This window comes from Odocoileus virginianus, chromosome 1, assembly GCF_023699985.2.
Source record: "Odocoileus virginianus isolate 20LAN1187 ecotype Illinois chromosome 1, Ovbor_1.2, whole genome shotgun sequence".
Classification (NCBI taxonomy): Eukaryota; Metazoa; Chordata; class Mammalia; order Artiodactyla; family Cervidae; genus Odocoileus; species Odocoileus virginianus.
The window spans coordinates 51,629,026-51,655,090 of NC_069674.1; the positions used below are offsets into that span (position 1 = coordinate 51,629,026).

Genomic DNA, 26,065 nt, shown 5'->3' on the forward strand with positions numbered 1-26,065 from the left:
GGAATGGCAAACCACTTCAGTATTCTTGACTTGAGAACCCCATGAACAGTATGGAAAGGCAAAAACACAGGACACTGAAAGATGAATTTCCCAGGTCGGTAGCTGCCCAATATGCTACTGGAGATCAGTGGAGAAATAACTCCAGAAAGAATGAAGAGATGGAGCCAAAGCAAAAACAATACCCGGTTGTGGATGTGACTGGTGAGAGAAGCAAAATCCAATGCTGTAAAGACCAATATTGCATAGGAACCTAGAATGTTAGGTCCATGAATTAAGGCAAATTGGACGTGGTCAAACAGGAGATGGCAAGAGTGAATGTCAGCATTTTAGGAATCAGTGAACTTAAAATGGACTGAAATGGATGAATTTAACTCCGATGACCATTATATCTACTACTGTGGGCAAGAATCCCTTAGGAGAAATGGAGTAGCCATCATAATCAACGAAAGAGTCTGAAATGCAGTGCTTGGCTGAAATCTCAAAAACAACAGAATAATCTCTGTTCATTTCCAAGGCAAACCATTCAATATCACAGTAATCCAAGTCTGTGTCCTGACCAGTAACACTGAAGAAGCTGAAGTTGAACAGTTCAATGAAGACCTACAAGACCTTCTAGAACTAACACCCCAAAAAGATATACTTCTCATTATAGGGGACTGGAATGCAAAAGTAGGAAGTCAAGAAACACCTGGAGTAACAGGCATATTTGGCCTTGGAAGCCCCCTAATGACACATTAATCTTCAAATATATATATTCATTTTTCTGAATCAACTGAGATTTTGACAGATAAAGAGATGTCTCAGCAGAGCCTAAGGGTGAAGGAAAATCTTGACTTGATCTTCATGCGGGGATGATGCATTGATTTTAACAGTTGAAAACCCCAATGGAATAGAACCAATTACATGGAGCTTTGAGCTGGGAAGGATTTTGAGACCATGTCTGGACTTGATAAGAAAAGTTACACTAATTGCTTAGTGATGTCTGCCATAAGTGAAGAGACAAGGCCTGGCAATATATGTGTTACCTGTTTATACATTTTTTATCTCCATCTTGCTCTGGTTTGATACCATCTCCAGTCATTACATTTTTGAACATCTGTTTTATATTAAACATTGTGTTGGTTGCTTTAAAGTACACAAATATGAAAAAAAAAATGAGATTGTTCCTGCTCTCCCAAAGATGATAATACAGGAAGGAAGAATTAAAATCTATGTAACTTGAAGCAGAATCACTCAAGTTTCACAAAGAAGTAAAAATAGGGCATTCAGAGGGTTAACCAGGGTAAAGATAGCTTTAGTCAAAGAGATCAGAGCATATGTCCCAGAGGTGAAATTTTCTTCTGGGTCATGAAGAATAACTAAGATTTCCACAGGGAGACTAGATGTAAAAGGAATTCCACAAAAACAGAGTGACGTGAATACAAATGAGAATGGGCCTTGTTCAGTCAGGAAACTGCTCGGGGGGAAGATGGGAGGAACAAAACAGTGCTGAAGGCGATAGCTGTCACTTCCAGAGGAACTTGTTGTCTGGAAAAGGCACCTTTAATATATTCCCCACAAATTTATTCATTAAACAGAATCACCCAGTGTTATCTGCAAGCCCTTATGGCTTAGAATCCTTGAATTCAAACACTTTTGGCATTTATTTGACCTGTTTGGGCTGAGTCTGGCTGAAGCGCAGGCAAGGAACTCCGCAAACTTTGTGCAAAAATGTAACCTACGTCTCAACGTATTGATCAGCAATAAGGACAATCAGTCTTCCCATACAGGTTTCTTAGAAGAGTTAAACATATGGTGGTTATTACAGTGGTTGGGACCAGTTGGGTCCTGAAAAAGTATTAACTGATGAGTGAGCTATGGTCCTGGAGGGGGAACTGGCAGCCCATTCCAGTAGTCTCGCCTGGAGAATCCACGAACAGGGGAGCCTGGTGGGCTACAGTCCATGGCGTCAGAGTTGGACACGACTGAGCGTGAGCACGAGAGTTACGGAACCAGAGCAGGACTCGGCAGCTGTGGTTTTCAGCACTGCTTATCGGCCTCTGCCGTTCCATTTACTTAGCAACCTTTTGCCCTTGTGTCTTAAAGTTTAGAATCCTCTTCTACCAGGTGAACCATAAGAGATGCTGCTAAAAGAGCAACAATCATAGATGGATTGTTTCCATGATGGCTGCTTGCCAGGAAAGGTGCTTCTATAAGCACAGGTCTGCTGACCCTCTCACCCAGGTGTTCAAAACAAAACACTCCATGGAACATCCACAGAGAGTCCAAGTTGAATACGGAAATTACACAAGTGAATATAGTATGCCACAGTTGTTGTCACTTGTTATTTCCAAAAAGCAGTGTTTCATGTTTTTTGAATAAAATAAAAGTATAATGATTGCTCACAAATCTCCTAAATTAGTCTTAAAACAGATCTTACCATCAGCAAAGGCATACTTTGCAGTATCTATGATACTCCAGGTCCTTCTCCTGCCTCTCTTGGCTTTGCTGAGGGCACCCTGGGGCTATGCCTGAGACCAAGCCTGGAGTCAAGTCATTCATCCCCAACTCCCATCCCAAAGGCATTTTTGCTTTTAACCTAATTTAACAGATTCTCAATAAATCAAGATGTTGGCCCAATAGGATTTTTTTTTAATTGGAAGTGGATACAGAGAATATAATTGACCAAATGAAGTTGGCTGCCAGTGGGAAAACAAATTCAAATCTTGCCAACAAATAAGTGAACTTCCATCTGTTTTAGGAATGAATTTGGAGAGAAATCCCAGACTTAGGAAGTGGTGGTCATCAACCATCTCCACCCTTTTCCTCTGTCCTATGGGGGCTTGGGGGATTGGGGGATTAGGTGGTTAATAATTGTAACAATGAGAATGCTAGATGCTGGCCCTATTTCAAAAGCTCCGTGGATATGCAGGGGCAAGGTTTAACCAGCTTGTGGTAGGAAGAGGTACTGGAAGGTAGGAAGAGAAGAGAATTAGTATTCTCTGAGCACATAAGTGGCAGTCACTCCCCTAGCCATATGAGGTTGGTATTATAGCCAGATTGGGGGGTGGGGAACAGAACTCCTGGGGCCCCGGGGGGCAGGGCTTAGAAAATTGAGACACATATTTATTGTTCTTTTCTTACACGGACTGGTCCTGCCTAAGAATTGGATTGTTGTTGTTGTTGTTTTACCATTATTTGTATTTAATCTGAACATATTTCAAAATTTAAATGGGGGTGTGTGTGAGATCTCACACCTATAGCCACAGTAATTGGTCTAAAGGAAAGAACTTGGGTCTGAAATGAACCGATCCTAATTGTTTCCTAGGATTTTATTTTCTCTTTTACATAGTATTTCTTTCTTTTCTTAAATTTATTTTTAATTGGAGGATAGAATTGGGTTTTATTAAAGAGAAAAGAATGTCATTTCAAAGCTTTGGTCAGTTAATTTGTGTTTTCAGGAGCACATGTCCTTTGTTAGGCAGAGTGGGTTCATAAGCTTTAAATGTGTCTAGAACTTATGTGATGTAGGAAATAAGAGGGATAGCTCTTCAAACTCACAGCAATTTGAAGTTCAAGAGGTTCAAGTCTTGGTGGCTTCCCAGGTGGTGCTAGTGGTAAAGAACCCATCTGCCAATGTCGGAGAGACAGGGTTCGATCCCTGGGTCCATGGAAGATCCCCTGGAGTAGGAAAAGGCAACCCATTCCAGTATTCTTGCTTGGAGAATTCCATGGACAGAGGAGCCTGGTGGGCTACAGTCCATGGGGTCACAAAGAGTCGGACACGACTAAAGTGACTTAGCACACAAGGTCTTAGTAGAAGGAGAAAACTGGGAAGACAGAGGTGAGTCCCTGTCTAAGGAACACATGGCCAGTGAGAACCCTCCACAAAGGGAGACCCGCTGGTGTTGGTATTGGTGTTACATTTTTAATTAGTTGCTTCTTCTGTGTCATCATCTTCAACCTCCCAGTAAAGTCTGTTCTATACAGTAGACTTTCGTGGGTAGAACTTGGGAAGAATAAAGGCACTGAACGGCGGAAGAGAAGCGGGGTGAGTAGGAAGGAATGAAGAGCAGTGAGAGTAGGAAGTAAAATGCAGGGAGATTGGTCAGGGCTTCAGAGGAGGTGGGACACGGGAGTAGACATGACCGTAATAGATAAAAGATGGCGGCCCTCAAACTCCAAGGTGCAGAAACCCACAGAGGAGGACAGTCCTGAGGGTGGGGACGTCGGGCTTCCAACTGGATGTGGAAACATGTGCCAGAGAATCAAGTGCTGTGTGAGGCAGAAGCTGATGCCTATGGGAATAACTTGGTAGGTAACACATAGTTAAATGATTAACTTCACTGAAATGGAAGAATGTGAACAACCTATTTGGTCATAGAACTGAAAGGGACATTAATCTTAAACTCAAAAACCTTACTTCTTTTACTGCATTCCATTCTTTCTCTTAGAAATAATAGCTGATATTTATTGAGTCCTTACTATACGCTCAGCCTTATGTTATGCTGAGGCAGATACTATCATTCTCGTTTTATAGCTAAGGAAACTTAAGTTCAGCAAGAATATAAAACACGGCAAAGATTACAGAGCAAACAAAAGACAGGACCGAGATTTAATTATCCCAAAGTCTCAGTTCTTAATGACATTTTTTTAACCCCAGAAGAAATTTTTTAACCCCAAAGTCTCAGTTCTTAATGACAAGCCATAGAGTTTAGTCTGATGATATAAATTGAGTTGCTAGATAACACAGATGGTTACCTATGGACTAGCTGCTATTATTACTCATATTCTCAGTGATTTATTGGCTTTCCAGTGTAGGGAGAAGGAGGGTGTTTTTTTTTCTCCCAACTATCACCTATACCATCAGGAAGCAAAATGAAAGGGTAAGTTAGACTATTCATTTTGACAAGATATTCAGGACTGAATAGTGCCAAGCATAAGGGAAATCTAGCTCTTTTCAAATGAATCCCAGAATCTGCAGAAGAAAAAGATGACTCACAAGAAAGTTCTTTAAAAGTATCTCTTTATTTACTAAAAGAATATAATCTGGCACATCTATACAATCCATCATGCAAAAAAATATGGTAGGCATTTCATAAGCAATGCAGAATTTCAATATCTGTACATTTGCTCAAATAAAAGATAAACAAAGGCTGAAAAGTGACAGCTTGGGATTAAAGAATACAGAAGGAGCCAGCTTTCTTCCCCAGGATCATGACTTCCAATGCCAAGAAGCACAGCCAAGAAAGCACAGCCACAGTTTCAGCACTACCATTGAAGTTGACAGACTGTATTGACAGACAGGTGAGGACCATCATTTGTGGGTTGATCCACTGGAGGCCACTACCTCATGCTCAGTTTCACTGTGTCCGAGTGGCTCTGGGCAGCAAACACGAATGTATCTGTATACAAACAAGTGGGCTTCCCAGGTGGCTCAGCGGTAAAGAATCTGCCTGCCAATGCAGGAGATGCTGGTTCCATCCCTGGGCTGGGAAGATCCCCTGGACAAAGAAATGGCAACCCACTCCTGTATTCCTGCCTGGAAAATCCCACAGACGGAGGAGCCTGATAGGCTACAGTCCATGGGGTCACAAAAGATTCAGACATGACTCTGCGACTAAACAACAACAATACAGATAGGAATTACCTATCGAGTTAACCTAACTCAGGTGGATGAGACTCTACCAGCCTAAGGAAGTATCCTTTGGCTCAGGCACCAAGCAGGGAGCTAAGAATTACAACTACTTCCCTAAGGAAATTACAGTGATTTTCTTCTGTATACTAATTAAATTCCCCAAAATACCATCATAAAGCACATTGTAAATAAATTGCTCAATAGCATGATGGGCACTAAACTCTGGTGCTAACTCAACTTGCAAAGCTGTGATTTATCGGAAATAAATGTGGAGAAAGAGAGGAGAAGACGACAAGCCCTTTACAATCAGATCCCAAAGGCTGTGGCTCAGGCACAGACCTCCCTCTGACAGGCATCCCAGAGAGTTTTTCTGGCTGTGAGATGCTCAAGGCAACCTCTGCTGTGCACTGATGACGCTACAGGCTCAGCAATAGCAATCCGAACCCAGTAATCCCTGATCTTCATCACAAAAGGAAAGAGTGGGAGTTGTGAAGCCCACTTTCTAAGTAAGCAAACAGAGGCTTTTCAAGGTTATGCCATGTAGACTGAGGACCTGCAGCTAGCTCTATTCAGGACAGGCTTGGAAATCAGACCTGCCCAACAACAAACCTGAAGTTTTCCACTGCACCAGACTATTTCCGAAGGGATCAAAAGCTATTTCTGTCCTTGAAACTCTCCTTACCATTTCTGTGAATTTAGTCCCAAAGTAAAAACTCTAGGGAAACTTATGGAAGGGCTAAAAAATGCCACCATGAAGAAAGGTAAGTTACAGACTTCTATGCTGCCCACAGCTGTGAGATCAATTGGGCTCCCAAAGAGACTTAGATATGTGGTCTATTGGGAAGATGACCAGAAATTTTACTTAAAGGTACCTCTAATCTTCCGGGAAAAAATCAGCAAATAAGGAATTCAAATTAGGTTCAGCATTTTATATTCTCCTGAAGGAGGCCCATGAGACTAAACGGACATCTCCTGGGTGAATGTTAAAGCAGGAGACTCTGAGGCACGAGCATCCCACTGACTCCTGGCATTGTCTACTGTGAATGAAGATGAAGGACTGGAGGAAAGCAGAGCCAAAATGCATCTCCTCCCAACTCTCTAGGCCCGACAGTGAGGCGATCAGGCATAAGACTTACAACGAGAAACAAAATAAATACTTGGGAATTCCCTGGCAGGCCAGTGGTTAGGACTCCACACTTCCACTACCAAGGATCTGGGTTCAATCCCCAGTCAGGGAACTAAGACCCTACAACCTGTGCAGCAAAAAAAGAAAGAATGAAGACAAGGGTCTTTATTTTTTACTTGGACCTGCTTTGTGAAGACTAAGTTCAGGAGTACCTATGAATACAACTCATCAGTCCTCCTTTCCCTTTAAGATTGCTTCATTCTGAAGTACAACTTTTGTTTGGAATGCATTTACTTTAAAAATTCTGGTTTTTGATGAATTTTAAATAATTGTATTGAAAATCAGAATTGATGTTTTAAACAGTGCATTTCTTAAAAACAGTAATTAATATTAAACCAATATTTTCATTGAGGCAAGTTAATTTCCAGGGATGAATAAGGTGTCAGTGGGAGGAATTTCACTTTTTCTGAACAGGTTGCATCATTTTAACTTTGGTCCAATTTAGACTTTGAAAGATCTATACCGATACAAGCCACAGAAGACAACTCCTACCGGTTTGCTGCTAGAGGCTGCCCAAAGCCTGTGATTGGTGGATCTATAATAGAATAGCAAAGGGGAAACTCACATACAGTCTTCACCATGACTTGGTGGAGTCAACAACGATAGTGCCAGCCTCAAAGGCCTCCAGGGTTCCTGGAGGCATAACCGGCTGTGGCTGGTGAGTGTGCAGAGGCAGCTGAGCAGGCCTCTCCTTCACTCCCTCTTCCCCTTGACCTATTTTCTGTTCCAGTTATGTGAGATGTTCTGAATCTTTTTCATTTTGATCCTCTGATCCAGCATCTTGTACCTTGCAGGATGCTCATCAGTTTTCTTTGGGACTGAAGGTGCATAGGAGCTAGATGCATAAGCAGGGCGTTTAAAGTGACGCAGAGGAGGCTTGATGACTGGAGCCATGCAAAGGAAGACAGACAACGGTTAGCCTCACCAATGACACAGCGTGCCTAAATCCTGTGGGCAACTTCCTGGCCCCTAAACGCATTTGTTTTCTTTAAAAGCAGGAAACAAACAGGGTTGAACTCTCACTAGAAACCTTATTGCAAATAGATGAATAAGCACATTCTTACCGTGGCCATTCAATTAAAATAAATAAAGACAAATGCCTAGAGAGAGACAGTGATGACCCTAGAATACAAAGATTCAGTGAAGATGAATGGATGAATTTAAGGAAGTAAGAGCGAGCAGTGGTGTCACGTTCGGAAAGAGTAAACACAGGTGAGCACAGCCGTGTCGCTAATCAGCACTTAGCACTGTATGTAAGCGTCTATGGTTGCAAAGCAGCATGCAATCCTGGAGTGCTAATAAGAAGCACATCACCACTGAGAAAATATTCACAAAGTCCATGTATAAAGGTCTTGTAACCAAAATATAAGAAAGAACTTAAACTCAACAAAAGGAAACAAAAAACCCAGTTTAAAAATAAGGGCTTCCCTGATGGCTCAGTGGTAAAGAATATGCCTGCTTATGCAGGAGACATGGGTTCGATCACTGGTCCAGGAAGATGCCACATGTCGCAGAACAACAAAGCCCGTACTCCGCAACTATCGAGCCCATGCTCTAGAACCTGGGAGCCGCAACTACTGAGCCCACGTGCTGCAACTATTGAAGTCCAAGTGCCCTAGAGTCCATGCTCCATAACAAAAGAAGCCACCGCAACGCGAAGCTCACACGCCACAAGAGAGCAGCCCCCGCTTCCCACAGCTGGAGAGAAGCCCACAGAGGGACGAAAGCTGGCACAGCCAAAAATAATACATATTTTTAACAGTAAGTGAATATAAGCAAAAATCTGAACAGACTTCACACCAAAGAAGATACACATACAGCCAAAAAGCATGGGCAAAGATGCTCAACAATTTTTGTCATTCAGGAATTGTAAATTAAAATAACAATGATATATATACACTACATATCTATTAGGATGTAGTACTGTTGAATGAAAAAAAGCATATATACATCTAATCTTACATTATAAAAACATATAAATGTGTGCATAGGAAAATCTAGGAGAACGTACATTTAAACCATAGCAGTGATTATCTCTGAGTAGTATAAGCATGGCAATTTTATTTCTTTTTGGTTGTATACTTTTCTATTTTTTCTACGATGATTAAGTTTCAGTGATCACATTACTAAAAATTTTTTAAAGAAACATACTACTTTTATTTTGTTTCAGTACTACTTTTAAAAGAAAACATACTATTAAAAACCTCTTCAATAGAATCAAGTATCAGAGCTGTTGAATAAAATCACACATAATACAAAGTCAGGAAAACTGAATTTACTCTGAGCTTTAGTCCTAGACCTTTCAGAGCACTCATCGCTGAGTATACTTTTCATAGCCTAGAGATTAATATTCATTCATCAACTTCTTAAAGAACTTTGTGTCCTGAACAAAAGACGCAGAAACCTCTGCCCTCGTGGGACTTTCATTCCAATGACCCCCTCTGAAACCTGTGAGTGTTTACAGAAGGAAGTGTTCAGTCATGATAAGTGATGATATTACTACAAGCTGCATACTACCTACACCAACTTTGTTTTTGGAATTTAGACTAACACATAGTTAAGATCTTCGGCAATCGGTCCCGTAGTGACATAACAATGTATATACAGAATAGATGATTTTAAAAACATCTCTGAAAGTTTCATTCTGTTTCTTGGGGTAAACAAGAGATCACAGCATAAAATACTCTATGAACAAATATAAAAAGAGTCCTGTTACTGTGAAGAATGGAAGAGAAACAGGTGACGGCTTCGAATTAAAAGCTGATTGTCCCACACGTCTGGGCTAGCTGATTTACTGCTCTTCAAGTCACAATCCCTCTCCATATTCATTCTATTTTCACTACTCAGCATGAACCCAGCCAAAGCATTATTGAATTTCCCACTTCTCAGCATGAAGAAACATTTACCGTTTGCTAGAATTCTGATTGTCAGAACAGAAATTCTCCTTGCCACTGGAGCTGCTGCAAATAGTCGAACCCGCTGATAGAGATCGGCTCCCCACAGAGACTGTGGAAATACTTATGTCTGCTGTCACCCTCACTCAAAATGTGGGAAAAAAGAAGAATTCATAAGTGCTGTTTGTACACACTGATTGCCTTCCCCCTCAACAGGGGAATGTGATTTGATGACAGGGCAAAACAGCAGCACCTGGGATGAGGGTACCATTTTGATTTTAACGAGGAGCTTTCTTTTGGGGTGATGCTGTGGTCACTTAAGGACTCTTCAACTTTTGGCTATTCCTGAGCTATTTCTAGAAGGGGGGTCGGTCCTTTCCCTTTCAATAACTGGATGCCTCCCACAGTTGAGCCCAAGCAGTAGTGTTACAATCTTCCTCCACTCCCCCACCCCAAAACCCTCCCTGCTCAGGCAGAGAAGAACCAAACTGGGAACAGAACCTCCTTTCCTTCATATGCTTGATTATCAGCAAGTTGGACCTTTTCCCTCTTGGGGACACAAAGTCTGCTGTTGTCTCCTAGAGCAATTTACTTGGAGAAAATTACCTCATTAGCTAATGCAGATTTGACAAAGGCACATATCTGCAGTGAACTTGGGAAAGTCATTCTCTATATTACTGAATACTTTCAAGTGTGCTTAGGAAAAGAAAAGTTCCAGACAAAAACTGACACATCATCCTTTATTTGACAATTATACACAATGTTTGTTTTCATAGAAGTGATGAAACTAAACTTTTAGGAGTTTTAGTCCCCATTTGTTTAAATCTTATTTTTTCATAAACGCAAAGGTGTTTTCATTCTCATTCATTCTTCCCAAAGAGCCTATGAGTTTCACCCTTTCCCCTGTCAGCATCAACCTTTTATTCTGTCTTTAAGACAACTTTGCTCAGTAGCTACCTTTTTTTTGTTCCCTGTAGGAAACTAATGCAGAGAATTCTTCAGAAAAGAGATTTATTCATATATTGAATTAATATAGCTGTTAGTTGGATTCAGATGTTAAAATATGAATGAAGTTTTCTGAGTTGCTTGTTTGATTGTGTATTAACTGATTCTCCAAGTACTCTTCAATCAAGCTGTAAATGTGGTCAGCGTTGCTGGGGGAGCAAGGGGTTCCTCAGTCAAATGTAACTGGGTTAAACTAGTATGTTCATGGCAGGACTTCTCTGAGACGTAAATGAAGGTGACGTGGGTTGTGAATCCCTAAGAACACCCAGTGGCATGTGGTTTTCTCAAGTTCATTAGGCTAAGGAGCCCCCTTTAGATCAGGAGCACGTCACACTTTCACCAAGACTGGGTTGTTAATTCATCATTCTTGTTGCTATCACATCATGTCATGTATTTTATTAATTCAGTATGCCCTGTTGTCTGCACAGATAGCAGGCAGAAAGAACGGTGGCTGGTACTCACCTAATCTAGGTGCAGCCTCATTTCTGTGGTTAAATCAAAATCTGCGTTAGAACTCAACTCCGTGTTTTTGGTCCCCCACAACCGCAGTGCCATCTTTTGGAACCACTGCACTGGCGGCGGCAGCAACTCGGAGAATTTCAGAAACTCTGCTGCAGAGCACTGCGCCCAAAGACAGCGGCCTGGCTCGCTTTTAGCTTCTGAAAAATTCTAATATTGGTGCCTTTTTAAAAAAGGAGGCAGAGGTGCTGAGCATGTGCTTTCTTCTCTTTCAAAGATAATGCCACTGCATGATCTTGAAAAAACCTTGACACATTCTCTAACTTCATTTACACACACCACACACACTAAAACTAACAAGGTAAAAAATAATCTTCCTTTGCCTCTTAAATGCTGTTTTACATGGAGAACAAAATCCCATTGCCACACATTACTTTTCTGAAATCCGTGTCTATTGGTATCTATCTGAAATTTGATGCAAAGTCCTTACAAAAATGCACAAAAATCATCCATGAGTTTTGAATTGCAAGGGATTGACACATTAAAATTCATTCCATGGAGGATGGAATGATGTAAGAACTGAGTCTGTGATTTTTATTTCAGGATCTCCGATGAGAAAATTACATATCTGACATACATCATATACTAGGCATGATGCAAAGAATTTAATATAAACCAGCCTTTAATCTTCACTACAATCCAACAGGGAGGCACTGTTATCATCTCCTTTTTGAGTGAGGAAACTGAGGTGTAAAGAGCTTAAGAAAAAGTTTACACACACATGTTAGAAGTCTTGACTCTGGGTTCACAGCCAAGTGGTCTGAACTCAGACCTCCAATATTTAAAATTACCTGAGACCTAAGTTCAGGGTGAGTTTTAATGGGTACTATAACAAGTTAAAATACATCCGAGTATGTATCAGTGATACATAGGATTCTTGAGCACCCTTATTAGTAACCATAATCATATTTCCCCCAAAGCAAAAGCAAATCACACCCCATTAATACAATTTGTGTGGTAATGACTCAGGAAGGAATTGCATAAAGGTCATGGCTAACGATCTCTTAAATAATAGTTGCTTTTGTCTCTTCCCTTAGCTATGCAGGGTTGGAAGGCTAACAGCTATTCCAGAAGTCTGAGCATGGGAGACAAGCTTTCAAGTTAGGGGAGCCCCACGGTCTTGAATGAAACTTTCAACTTGGTGGTTCTCATCCCTCACTGCATATGACAACCCACCTAGGGAGCTTCTAAAAATCTTGAGCATATATGGAAGCAACCTAAATGTACATCAACAGAGGAATGGATAAAGAAGACGTGGTACATATATACAGTGGAATATTACTTAGCCATAAAAAGAAATAAAATTGGGTCATTTGTGGAGACGTGGATGGACCTAGAGAGTGACATGCAGAGTGGAGTAAGAAAGAGAAAAACAAACATCACATATTAACACATATATGTGGAATCTAGAAAAAGGGTATAGATGATCTTATTTGCAAAACAGAAACAGAGATACAGATGCAGAGATAAATGTATGTATAGCAAAGGGAAAGAAGGGAAGGGAGGAACTGGGAGATTGGGATTGACACACATGTATGACTGATTTCTTGTTTAGTCACTCAGTTTTGTCTCTTTTGCAACCCCCATGGACTATAGGCCACCAGGTCCCTCTTTCCATGGCAAGAATACTGGAGGGGGTTGCCATTTCCTCCTCCAAGGGAGCTTCCCGACCCAAGGATTGAATCCATGTCTCCTGCATAGACTGGCAGATTCTTTACTGCTGAGCCACCAAGGAGACCAAGGTCCATCTCGTCAAAGCTATGGTTTTTCCAGTAGTCACGTATGGATGTGAGCATTGGACTATAAAGAAAGCTGAGCACCAAAGAACTGATGCTTTTGAACTGTGGTGCTGGAGAAGACTCTTGAGAGTCCCTTAGACTCCAAGGAGATGAAACCAGTCCATCCTAAAGGAAATCAGTCCTGAATATTCATTGGGAGGACTGATGCTGAAGCTGAAACTGCAATACTTTGGCCACCTGATGCAAAGAGCTGACTCATTGGAAAAGACCCCTATGCTGGGAAAGACTGAAGGCAGGAGGAGAAGGGGCTGACAGAGGATGAGATGGTTGGATGGCATCACCGACCTGATGGACATGAGTTTGAGCAAGTTCCAGGAGTTGGTGATGGACAGGGAAGCGTGGCGTGCTGCAGTCCATGGGGTCGTAAAGAGTCAGACATGACTGAGCGACTGAACTGAATTGAATGAGAACATACTGTACAGCACAGGGAACCCTACTTAATACACTGTGGCCTGAAAGGGAAGGAAATCCAGAGGGAGGGGCCACACGTATAGGTACAGTTGATTCACTTTGCTGTAACAGTAGAAACTAATGCAATATGGTAAGGAAACTATACGCCAATAAAAACTAATTTGAAAAAGTCCTGGCTACCCCAGAGCCACAACAGCAGAACCTACTGGGGCTGGGTGTTAGGCCGAGGCCTCAGGAGTTTCTAAAGCTCTTCAGAAAAGTTCACAGTGCAGGAGTTTGCAAACTACTGTTTTAGTCTCACCAATCTTCCCCTTCCTCATCTTCACAAAGCAAACACCACCAATAATATTTTGGACATTGCAAGTGTTCTGTAAACAGCTGGCTGGGGCTCTTGCTATAGTCTGATCACAACAAACTGCGTAGTTGGGAAGGAATCCTTTTTGAAGCATTTAAAGTTACTTGTGGTCTTCAAAATTATGCTTTTTTTTTTCTCCTCTCCTACTGGCATAGGTTTTTCTTCCTGTTGGGTCTACCATGAAGACAAAGCTCTGAGAAATGGAAAAATAAAAAGGTTCTTTTTGTTGGGAAAAACAGCTTTGATGCTATCACTTGAGGACTGTGAGGAAGCCCACATTAAGAGTCAACATTCAGAGTCAGCAATCTTTTCTAAATACACTGAAAACTTGGGAAAGTAATGAGTAAGACCAAAGAGCATGTTCCTAGGGTCTGACTAAGGGATGAGAGTAACAGTGGGAGCTCTGACATTAGAGAGACCTGGTTTTAAAGCCTCCTTTATCTCCCCCAGCTATTTGATTTGGGGCAAACACTTCCCCTCTGGAAGCCTCCCTTTTTCCCTATGAATAACAACATTATACACCGAATAGGGTTCCTTGGCAGGACTCAGCAAGATGTGGCATGTGAAGGATTATCACCGTGTCTGGCACAGAAGGCCTTCAGTGAAGGGCAACTTTTATTATTATTATCATTATCATCATCATCACTATTATTATTATAGTGACAGTGACTGAATCTGAGGGAACTGCTGGTGGGTAAGGGGAGACTAAACCCAGAGCAAATGGAGCTCCTAAAGGACCCTAGGCCGGGCACCGCCATCTGTGATCTCAGGATGGTGGAAAGGGGGCTGCTCACTCGTCCCATCCTTCCCAGAGAATCAGCCTGGTATCACTCTTGGCTCCGGATTGGTCTTCCCTCTGGACTCTTTCTAGCTTCCTTTCAGGACATCTTGTCAGAGCATCTGCATTCCAAACCTGACTCACGCCAGATTCTGATTGAGGCAACCACACTGGCTTGCCTGGTATGAATTAACTGCGTTCTGAAGAAGGGCTCATGGGAACACATACAATCAGCCAAAAGCCTCCTCTCACTGTTAACACCAGCTCCACAGAGCGCAGAAGCAAGACGGGTTCATCCCAACTCCAGAGGCAGAAACACACCTTTTAAAACTAGGGGTATGGCTGAAATGGTTTTCACAGGGAGTCTTTTCCTTAAGGGGCGGGTGGAAGACGTTCACTTGTTTTACCAGAGCAGGACATTTGGTCCTCGTTCAATCTTAGGCTTCCCAGCAGACAGTTTTGAAAATGAAAGTGAAATAGAACAACTTTTTGTGAACCCGGGGCTTCGCTGTTTAAGGAGTCCGGTAGCATGGCCTGTCTTCTGCACTTTTCAGTGTCCTTACATCCATTCTCTCATTTGTGATCACCCTCCTCTATCCTTGGAAGGAGGGTCAGATTCAGTTCTGTCTCTGCCCCCACATGACTGGGATGTATAATTTCAGTTTTCCATTATAAAAACACAGAGACAGTAACGCTCACTGCAGAGACCAGAGTGAGAATGACAAGAAACCAACACAGGAGAGACAGCCAGCATAGCACAGACATGAAGAAGGTGCTCACCCAGTATCAGCTTCCATCCTTTTCCTCAGAGGAAGAGCCTACATTTCGGGAATGATCTGGAAGGTCTGCACTTGTCAGGAAAACTCAGTAACAGCACCCTCCCCCAGTTAGAGTAATTCCTTTGTCTCCTCAAGACATGAAAGCAGTATATGAAGCCCAGGCTCATAGATGTCCTTTCCTTTTGTAGACACACACTCTTACAACATGAACCCAACTGGAAAATTACTCTTAAACCATGCACATTAGATGTGGTATTGTCTAAGGTGAGGGGCAATTCCTAAACTCTTCAAAGTGCAGTTTATTAAAATAGAATAATTAAACCCTACATCTATGTCAGAAAAGCCTCTGTCTCTCCAAGGACTTTTCCTCAAGAAAATGAGAATACTAACTACTATTTCCATATCTGAAACTCACAGAGCCAGAAGCACAGGAGATAGGAAGCTTGCTGTCGGAGGATTCAGAAAAAGCCCAGTTGACACTGCCTGAACCAAACCACTCTCCAGTGTGGAAAGATAACCAAACCTGTGTTTTTAGATCCTCTGAGAAACACATGAAATACACAGAGGAAAGAGAAACCATCTAGTTGTGTTGCCCTTCATCCAACCTGAAGCTGTTTGCTTCCTCCCACAGTTCTCAACCCTGCATGCCCATCAGATCACCTGGAGAGCTTCAGATTTACTGATTCCTAAGCCCAACCTCCAAGAGTCTCAGAAGTAATCTGCTGTTCTAAGGTGGAGCCCATGCATCAGTATGTTTGTGACACCCAGTGATTCTAACTCATAGCCAGATTGAGAAACACTTGTCTCAGAGACTGAGTTTGTTTTGAGAATGAGTCAGCTTGTACTTAAGTTTTGAGAGCTGCTTGGGGTGGCTAATGGGGGATTCCCTGATAGCTCAGTTGGTAAAGAATCTGCCTGCTAAGGCAGGAGACCCCGGTTCGATTCCTGGGTGGGGAAGATCCGCTGGAGAAGGGATAGGCTACCCACTCCAGTATTCTTGAGCTTCCCGTGTAGCTCAGCTGGTAAAGAATCTGCCTGCAATGCGGGAGACCTGGGTTTGATCCCTGGGTTGGGAAGATCCCCTGGAGAAGGGAAAGGCTACCCACTCCAGGAATTCTGGTTTGGAGAATTCCATGGACTGTACAGTTCATGGGGTTGCAAAGAGTCGGATACAACTGAGTGACTTTCACTTTGGCAGTTAACGGGATCTGGTCATCACATATAAGAGTGGCCAACCCTTGCCCACGTGCTAAAATCTGTCACAAGAATCGAACCCATGAAGATCTACTTTGGGGAGAGGTAATACAGTATTTGTGAGAGAGGCGTGGGTTTGGGGTGTCACAGAACTGTGCTAAGCTATTACCAGCTGTGAGATCCTAAGGAGATAATCTGTTTTGGGATTCAGGATTTTTGTTTTCTATAAAATGGGGAAAATGGTAACTTGTTGCAGGGAGATTTTAAAGTGGCTATAACTGAGATAATGTTTGTAGGGTACCTGGCAACCTTACAGAATGACAGTATGTCCTAGGTGCTTGGTATGTGGCTACCATTATTACATACAAAGATGAAAGGTCACCATTGGGAGCCTTTAAGTGGTGGCTTCCCTGGTGGATTTCTTATTACAGTATAGAAAAGTCATGTAATTCCCTGCACAAATAGATTTTACCAATTGAAAAACCTCAGCACACAATGAAGAGATTAACTTAATAAATTTATTTGTGAACATTTGGCAGGGAATACACCACTGTGATTCACAAAAGGCTAATTATCCAAAATGGGCATTTGGATATATATATAAAATATATATATATTTTTTTTCCTCCATTCAGCTACCTGAGGGAAACACTTTGCTGAAACCTACTGCCATTTTAAGCAAAGCAGAAACATCCAGCCCATGTTCTAAACTATTTATACCATGTACAAATAAGGAGGTTCATTCAATTGTTTTGGACAATGCCCAACCGTAAGTGTAGAATGCTGGAGCTCCCAGATTGGAAGTGTGGCCTAGATATCCAAGCAGGATGGAAGAAGCTTCAGTCCCTAAACATTAATCTTGATGGAATTAGGAAAATGACAGCAAATGACTCTTGAGTCTTAAGACTCTGCATTTATTTTGCTGAGCCATGATAATTCTAGGGCATGTTCACTGGAAGCCATTCTTGGACCACTGACTCCCTGGTCTTTGGGATTCCTCTTCCTTATGCTTCATTCCATAGATCACGGATCCTCACTTACATTTCATGAAGATGAGATAGGGTGTTATACACATTTGCATCCCCAGAACATAACCCCAGTACTACTAACAGTTGGTGCTGAAAAATATTTAATGATTGAGGAAGCTACTTGGCATCACACTCACTAACCTTCATAAAGATCCCATTTACTAAAGAAGAGGTGAATCACTCACCCACTGGCAAAGCTGACTAAAATCTACACACCATAATGTTTATCCTTTGCATCAGCAATGCCTTGATACCTATACTTGCTGCCCACGTTTGCTCAAAGAAGAATGTCAGCAAGTTCCCTTCCTTTGAAAGTTCAAGTTTGGGGTCTGAGCTCTTTTGTTTTACACCAATGCTACAATTTCAGCTCATTTCTACAGGCCTTCCCATAGTCTGGAGAGCCCGAGGCACAATTTTCTAGCCCCTCTGACAAATAGGTGAAAGAGGGGAAGCAATTAGGAAAGGCTGGAAAAATAAAGTCTTTCCTTATTCCAACAACTGCTAGCTATTAAATACCCTGCAATCTCATGATTTAATGGTTAATGGTTTAATTTAATAAAAATAATATTTAAATTAATAAAAAGAATAAGAAAAGTCCTCCTTCAAAGAGATGATCATCTTTAATTGAGTTTTTTCTTTTCATTTTGTTTGCCCTGGACAGTATGAACCACATGAGGTATGCTCTTTCAAAGGAAAGAAATATTTAGGAGATCATGAAAGTTTTTTTGCTTGATTTTTTTTTTTCATTAGCTTGTGTATTTCTCTACATGTACATCTGAAGATGGGGAGTGTAAGGCTAAATCTCTGTCCTTTGCTCACACCAACAATGACCTCTGTCAGAAGAAGCCTGTGAAGATACATTTATTTAGGGTTCTAGAGCTCTGAAATGCTAAATCACCACATAACAAATGCACTTTGCCCTACTCCATAGTAAAAATGGCAACTGGTTTCCCTTAAATGGAGCTCAAGGTAAAAGGCAATTGCAAAGAGACCACTTGGGTGAATCTTCACTTAAAATTCAGACAATGCAGGGGAATTCCATAGACAGAGGCCTTGGCGGGCTACCGTCCCTGGGGCTGCAAAGATTCAGACAAGACTGAGCGACTAACACTTTCACTTTTCGGGGCCCCTACACACCCCAAAATTGTGCTTGAAATGGGTACATGCATAACTGATCTAATCCTAGGCAGAGTACAAGTATGAAAGAAAGGCCATTCCAATGTGGATTGACATCAGCTTTTACCCCTGAAAGTGAAACTCTGCTAACTTTGGGCAAGCTGTTTATCTGAGTATGCCTCAGTTTACTAATTTGTGAAATGGACATAATAGTACCTTTGTTAGAGGTTGTTGTGAGGATTAAATGGGATAATATGTGTGAGGAACCTACCACTATCCCTGATATTTGATAGATGTGCAATATGTATCAAAGTATTTATTGTTAAAAACCTGTATTAAGATAAGAAATTACCATTTTTGAAGTTAATCACTCAATAACTTACAATACACATAATAGTTTGTTTTGTAAAAACCACATAAGCTTCCTAAAATGTCTTCAGACCTCAGGGTTGATCAGTTCTCTTCTGAGGAATCCTCTGGCTGGACATTTTATCCGTAGTCCCCTAGAACAGGACACATAACAATGTCATTGCAAGCCAGCTGGCATCTCAACACAAAAACTCTTTCTACATCAGGCAACAGAGGTTAGAAGCAGAGCCACATCTATTGCCAACACTACCGTGCAAGCCAGCAGCTGCATACACAGGAGCAATCAGCTATCTGCATCCATGGATGATTACGGTACTGTACCTTTCCATCTAAGGATCACTTCAGGAAAGTGATGTGACCGAGGCTCCCGGGGGGCATCTGCTTAGAAGCCATTGACTAGACTCCATCCTTAGCAGTCATGACTGGAAGTGAAGCTCTGGGCCACTCCTCCAGTGAGAGCCAACATGTGCTCAGCTCTCCATCACTTATGGCCCACCCATGGAGCTTGACGGGGTTCACAAACCTCATGGGGTACAGCTGAAGTTGGCACTAGAAAAAATTGGCTGCAGGTGCTATTACTTTACCAAAGAACAGTCATTTTGCTATAAATGTGTAAGGAATCCAGGTGATGTCCCCAGAGCAGTTTCCTGGTGCTGGCATTTTAGGAGGAAGCTTTCTTAATTTCAGCAACCACACAAGCAGTTCTTTAATGAAGTGGCACTGGGTGGCTTCAGGATTGAAGCACGTGACCAACAAAACTGTCTTGGAAGACAGTCACAGATTTTTCACTTAAGAAATTCTTTAATATACATTATTTGAGCATCTAGAAAAGCAGGATTAATAAAATGAACACCTATGTACTCTCTCAATACAGTTTAATAAAATCTTAACATCTTGCATATTTGTTCAAATATTTGTTTAAAGAGATTAAATAGAAAGGTGGAGTTAAATAACTAATATACCCTCCCATGGGGGCTTCCTTGGTGGCTCAGATGGTAAGGAGTCCACCTACAATGCAGGAGACCCGGGTTTGATCCATCGGCCAGGAAGATCCCCTGGAAAAGGAAATGGTAACCCACTCCTGTATTCTTGCCTGGATAATTCTATGAACAGAGGAGGCTGGCAGACTACAGTCCTTTAGGACAGGACTGAGCAGCTAACACTTTCACATAACCTTCTATGATGTTTCTCTCCCCTTTCTCAAGAAACTTATCCAGAATTTGATGTTTATTATTCTAGTGCCTATAGTCATTTAATGATTGCATTCATATGCATCCACAAAATATCTAATGTTTTTTGCTAGTTTTAAAAGATACTGTAAATTGTATTAGATGGGTATAAATCTTATTGGAACTTGTTTTTCTTGCCCATCATTATGTTGAGCCTTGCTTGTTATAGCAAAAAATGGAAAACCACCATCAAAAGAAAAATGATTAAATATTCTGTGGCATATTTGTATAATAGAATGTTGCACAGATGTTAAAATGGACGTTTTCCAAAGAACTAGCCTTATATTTTGCATGGAATTTCTTCTGCCACACATTAGCAAGCTTTCTTGGAGTTTTCCTTTAAAATATGCCTCTTAAAGCAGGACAGGGCTTGATTTTGTTTCCTGTATTTTAGTATCAGCATTTAAGCCATTTGCAATTATTGTTATTAGCGATACTTTAATTAATTTTTACTTGAGTATAGCTGTTTTAGAATGTTGCGTTCATTTCTGCTGCGCAGGAAGATGAATCAGTGATGCACGTACACATACCCACTCCTTTTTGGATCTCCTCTCCATCCAGGTCACCACAGAGAATTGAGCAGAGTTCCCTGTGCTATACGGCAGGTTCTCATTAGTGATCTATTTTATACATGGTAGTGTATATACGTCAGTCCCAATCTCCCAATTCATCCCACCCCTCCTCCCCCCTTGGTATCCCTACATTTTTTCTCTACGTTTTTATCTCTATTTCTGCTTTGCAAATAACTTCATTCATATTGTTCTTCTAGATTTCACATATGAGCGATATTATATGGTATCTGTTTTTCTTTCTGACTTACTTCACTCTGTATTGCAATCTCTAGGTCTATCCATATCTCTGCAAATGGCACAGTTTCATTCCTTTTTTGTAACTAATATTCCAATGTATATATGTACCACATCTTCTTTATCCATTCCTCTGTTAACGGACAATTACTGATATTTTTGGACTTGATTCCACTCTCTAATCTTGTTTTGGTTTTGGACTTGATTCTACTATTCTAATTTTAAAATCATTCTTTATTCCTTGCTTCTTTTATTTTCTCTTCTGCCTTCTATTAAGTAGATACATTTTCTATCTTCCCTTTCTTTGTTCTTGTTTATTTGCCTATTTAGATGCTCCAAGTTATACTTCTATTATTTTATTGATGATCCTTTGTGGATCATCAAAAAAGTTACAAAATTACAAGCTCTGCCAAAGACAGACTAGATCTTAGCATTCTGTAACTCCCTCTTAAGTAACTCCTCTACCTTCTACCACTTCCGTTCCCTAAGTTAACACCAAAAATGGACATTATGTTTATGGTGACTAGTTACATATACAACTTGCTTTATTTACTTGTATGCTCACCGTTAATTCCTGTCTCTTACACCTTGCTTTTGGGTTCATTTTCTTCTTCTTGAAGAATATCCCTTAATACTTCTTTAGTGAGGTCTGTGAGTGGTAAATTATGCCATTGTATACCTAAATGTTTTTACATTGCCTTCATTCATAGCTAATAACTTAGTTATTATATAATGCTTTACTTTCCCTAAGCATATGAGAGATGTGTCTTCATTGTCTTCTGGTATCTACAATTGCTGTCAGCTGGTTGTAATTTTATTGTGGAAGACCTGCTTACAGCTCCCCTGAACATAACCAGCTTCTCATAGCATTTAAGATTTTCTCACACTTGACATAATTTGGAACAATCTCACACAATGTATTTAGTTATGGATTTGGTTTTACCTAGGTATGGCAAGTGAGGTGCATTTTTTGTCTAAGAATTTGAGCCTTTAGAGCTGTTTATCTATACTCCATGCTCTTTCATTTTTAAAACTGAGATAAAATTTACTTACCATATAATTCATCATTTTAAGTACACAGTTCAGTGTTTTTTTATTATATTCACAAGGTTGTGCAACCATCACAAATATTTAATTATAAAACATTTTATTCACCAATGAAAAAATCCCATGCCCACGAGAATTCACTCTCCATTCTTCTCTCTGCCAGCCTCTAGCAACCACTGGGCTTCCCTGGTAGCTCAAACGGTAAAGAATCTGCTTGCAATGAGGGAGACCTGAGTTCAGTTCCTGGGTTGCAAAGATCCCCTAGAGAAGGGAACAGCTACCCACTCCAGTATTCTTGCCTGGAGAATTCCATGGACAGAGGAGCCTGGTCCTAGGCTCCTAGGAGCTACAGTCCATAGGGTTGCAAAGAGTGGGACATGACTGAGTGACTGACACATACACGGCAACCACTAGTCTATGTTCTGTCTCTACTGATTTGTCCATTCTTCCCAAGTCACATAAAAGGAATCTTACAGTATGTGGCCATTTGTGTCTTCTTTGTATTTCAAAGAAATGGAATCACACCTTTCATTTAGCAAGATGTTTTCAAGGTTCATCCAAGATGTAAAATGTATCAACACTTTCTTCCTTTAGTATGCCAAATAATAGTTTATTGTATGGATACACCACATTTTGTTAACATATTCATCAGTTGGTGGACATGTAGGTTGTTTCCACTCTTTGGCTATTATGAGTAACATTCCTATGAATATTTGTGGACAAGTTTCTGTATGAACATAAGTTTTCAGTTCTCTTAGGAACATACTTAGGAGAGAAACTGTTGGGTCTTACGGCTACCCTAAGATTAACATTTTAAGGAACTGTCACCCTAGTTTCCCAAGTAGTTTAGTTGCACCATTTTACATTCCTGGCAGCAATGTATGATGGTACTAATTTCTCCACATCATTGTCAACATGTGCTATTATCCATCTTTTTAACTCTTGCCCTTCTAGTGCAGGTGAAGTGGTATCTCACTGTGGTTTTTATTTGCATTTCTGTAGTGACTGATGATGTTGCATATCTTTTCACACTCCATTTGTACAACTTGTTTGGAGAAATTTTCTTCAAATCTTTTGCCCACTTTTTAATTATCCTGCTTATCTTTTTACTGTTGCATTGTAAGAATTCTTTACATATTCTGGATACTAAATCCTTATAAGATATATAGTTTACAAATATTTTCTTTCATTCAGTATATTTTCTTGATAATGGAATGTTTTTAATTTTAATAAAGTTGTATTATCAATTAATCTTTGATTGCTTGCACTTCCAGAATCATATCTAAGAAACCATTGCCTAACTCAGGCTTATGATGATGTCTTCTTCTAAGAGTTTTATGGTTCAAGCTCTTTTTTAAAACTATGATTCTATCTCTACAATGTGTTTGGTATAAAGTCCTCAGGACTATGTTCCAACATTAATTCTCTTTTCAGCTGCATTTTACCTAGAGTTTATTCTATTAACTTTGTTTCTCTTTGTTTTTAAAAATGTGAATGCCTTCATGTTTATTTGCTTTTTTAAATTTCATATTTTAGATTGCTTCTTTTGCATATCTCTGTTCTTATTTGGTTTCAACACAATTTTACTTTATTGTTTTTAATAGATTTTTTATTCCTCCACTTGGCTCTTTGAGAATCCTAAAATATGATATTTTAAGTTGCTTGATGGCCTGTACCAAGAGCTTATGGTAAAAGTATATTTGCATTGTGGGAGGTAACACAAGATGTTGGTGAGACTAGAAGGAGAAACACTGGGCTGATCATTGTTATGAGTGAGGTAGAGGGTATCTGCTAAACAAACCATGAACTCTGAGCCCAACACCCAAACTGGGACCACTTTAGACTGCCAAACTAAAGCCAAAGACAAGGTGGCTGAGGCTCTGACTCAGAGGTCTTAGAAACCCAGCAGGCCGGCAACAGGTCCCTGTTCAACACATGGGAACCAGGTCAGCTCTGTGTGTTCTCACAGGTGTCCAGGATGACATCAGAGATCCCACCTGACCCAGAAATGTTACGATTTTACGAAGAAGAACAAACACCATCACCACACACTGCAGTTGCTGGGTTTAGAGCTGGTTTCCTCCTAATTACTATAATCCTAACAGCACAATAACCACAAATAGGGACATGATGAAATGGACTTCCAGAGATTACAGAGCAGGGTCTACTCAATACTAATACTCAGTACTAAAAAGCAGTCAGTATAGTTGTATAGCTGTATGTTAGTTTAGTTGATATCAATTCAAACACTAAGATGAGCCTTCTTTTGAGGACGGTTGCTTTCTATCTATTCATAAATTAAACTGGATATGCTCACTCCTACAACAATGCACCCAGCCTCCTAAGCATTAATGAGCACACAATATATGCTTGTCGTCTGAATGGGCACTGGGACATAAAGGAATAAGACAGTCCTTATCCTTGAAAAAGCCATTGATCAATGGTTAAAGGACTAATAAGCAAATCATTATAAGCCTACCTAGATGATTTGGAGAGACTGCAAAAAGAAATTAACCAGGGAGGAAAAGCATAAAAAGTGTTACAGGCAGAGTGACAAAGGCAAGAAAGTTCAAGGACTACTCAGTGGACACTGAGTTTCAGTTGTTAGACTGGGTTGCGGACATGGCAGAGGGTGAAAAAGCAAACAGATATAGATTATATTTAATCTAAGCTGCCACTGATTGTAAAGTGAACTATTATTTCACGTACAACCAAGAAAAAGTGCTGCTAATTCAATTGTAACATGCCAAAGATTGCAAAAGATTCCTATTTCCAAGGAGCTAAAATGCAAGTTACTTTCCCTCTTTGAATGGATGAAATACAGCAATTTCCCAAAGAAGCAACATAAAAGATACATTAATACCAGAAAACAGATTTTTTAAAAGATGAAATAATGCAAACAAAATATGGATATAATTTTTCTTGTCAAATTAATGAAGTACTAATGTTATCATTAGCAACAGCACAATGAAAGGTCAAATATTGCTAAAAGTACAAAATAATACTACCTTTCTGGAAGTCATATTGACAATAACAGGTCAAGAACCTAAATACATACATACTCTTTGAGTCAGTAATTCTACATACAGGAATCTGCCCTAAATCCATACTTGTAGATTCAGAAGAAGATGTATGTAACAGAATGTAAAGTTATTAATGATAAAAAAGCACGTTATATAAATGCCAGATTATGGATGAATACAGTTTTCCCTTGTATCTACAGATGTGGAATCTGCAGATACAGAGGGCTAACTGTAGGTGACTTGAGCATCCAAGGATCCTGGCATCTGAGTGGAGTCCTGGACCCAATTCCCCATGGATATGGTATATAAATAAATTGTAGTGTCATCATATGAAATATTGGTAAACCACTTATATATTTTAAAAATATTTAATAACCTGGGAGAAAGCTCATGGTATAATGGTAAACTTTAAAAGGGAGGAAATAAAGCTGAGATTTGAACCCAGGTCTGTCTCTCTCACCAAAGGTTCATACTCCTCCCCCAGCACCATCTGCCTCTCAAAGAAACACTTGCACAGCATGTCCAGATGAAATTTAAGGAAGATCACAATTCTGCTCTTTCCATCTGTGAGCAGGAGATTGTAGACCAACTATGAATAGGATGTCCATTTTTAGAAGAGCGTTACAAATGGGGATGACAGAGACAAAGCCCTCTGTTAACATAGGGTCGATTGGATACACAAGGGGCCAGATTGCCCACTTATCAACTGCTAAACCCAACTCATGAAAAACCAGTTCTTTCTGCTGTCTGTGATCACCTAAAATTATGACACAATGCCGTTTACCCACCTGGCAAGGTAAGGTGACTCGTGGAGCTAGTGCTTGGGGCAGGTGAGCCCTGAGAACGCTTCTTTGTGCCTATAAAGAGGAAAAAGAGGATAAGAAAGAATAGGATTGTGGACAGACTTTTC

General features: G+C 40.5%; 1 protein-coding gene across 7 annotated transcripts in view; it reads right to left on the reverse strand.

The window, feature by feature from the left end:
• Positions 1 to 5,013: 5,013 nt before the first annotated feature.
• PDE1C (phosphodiesterase 1C) overlaps positions 5,014 to 26,065 on the reverse strand; it is a 585,243-nt gene continuing 564,191 nt past the window's right edge. For 4 of the 7 annotated variants that reach the window (XM_070468251.1, XM_070468240.1, XM_070468265.1 and 1 more), the window contains 2 exons: positions 25,944 to 26,012; positions 10,424 to 19,184 (listed from right to left, as the gene is read on the reverse strand). In XM_070468251.1, coding sequence (XP_070324352.1) covers positions 19,171 to 19,184; positions 25,944 to 26,012 — 83 coding nt within the window. In that variant the 3' untranslated portion in view covers positions 10,424 to 19,170. Of the gene's footprint in view, positions 7,688 to 10,423; positions 19,185 to 25,943; positions 26,013 to 26,065 lie in introns of those variants that run through there. The other 3 variants (XM_020908903.2, XM_070468295.1, XM_070468248.1) reach the window with 2 other exon arrangements.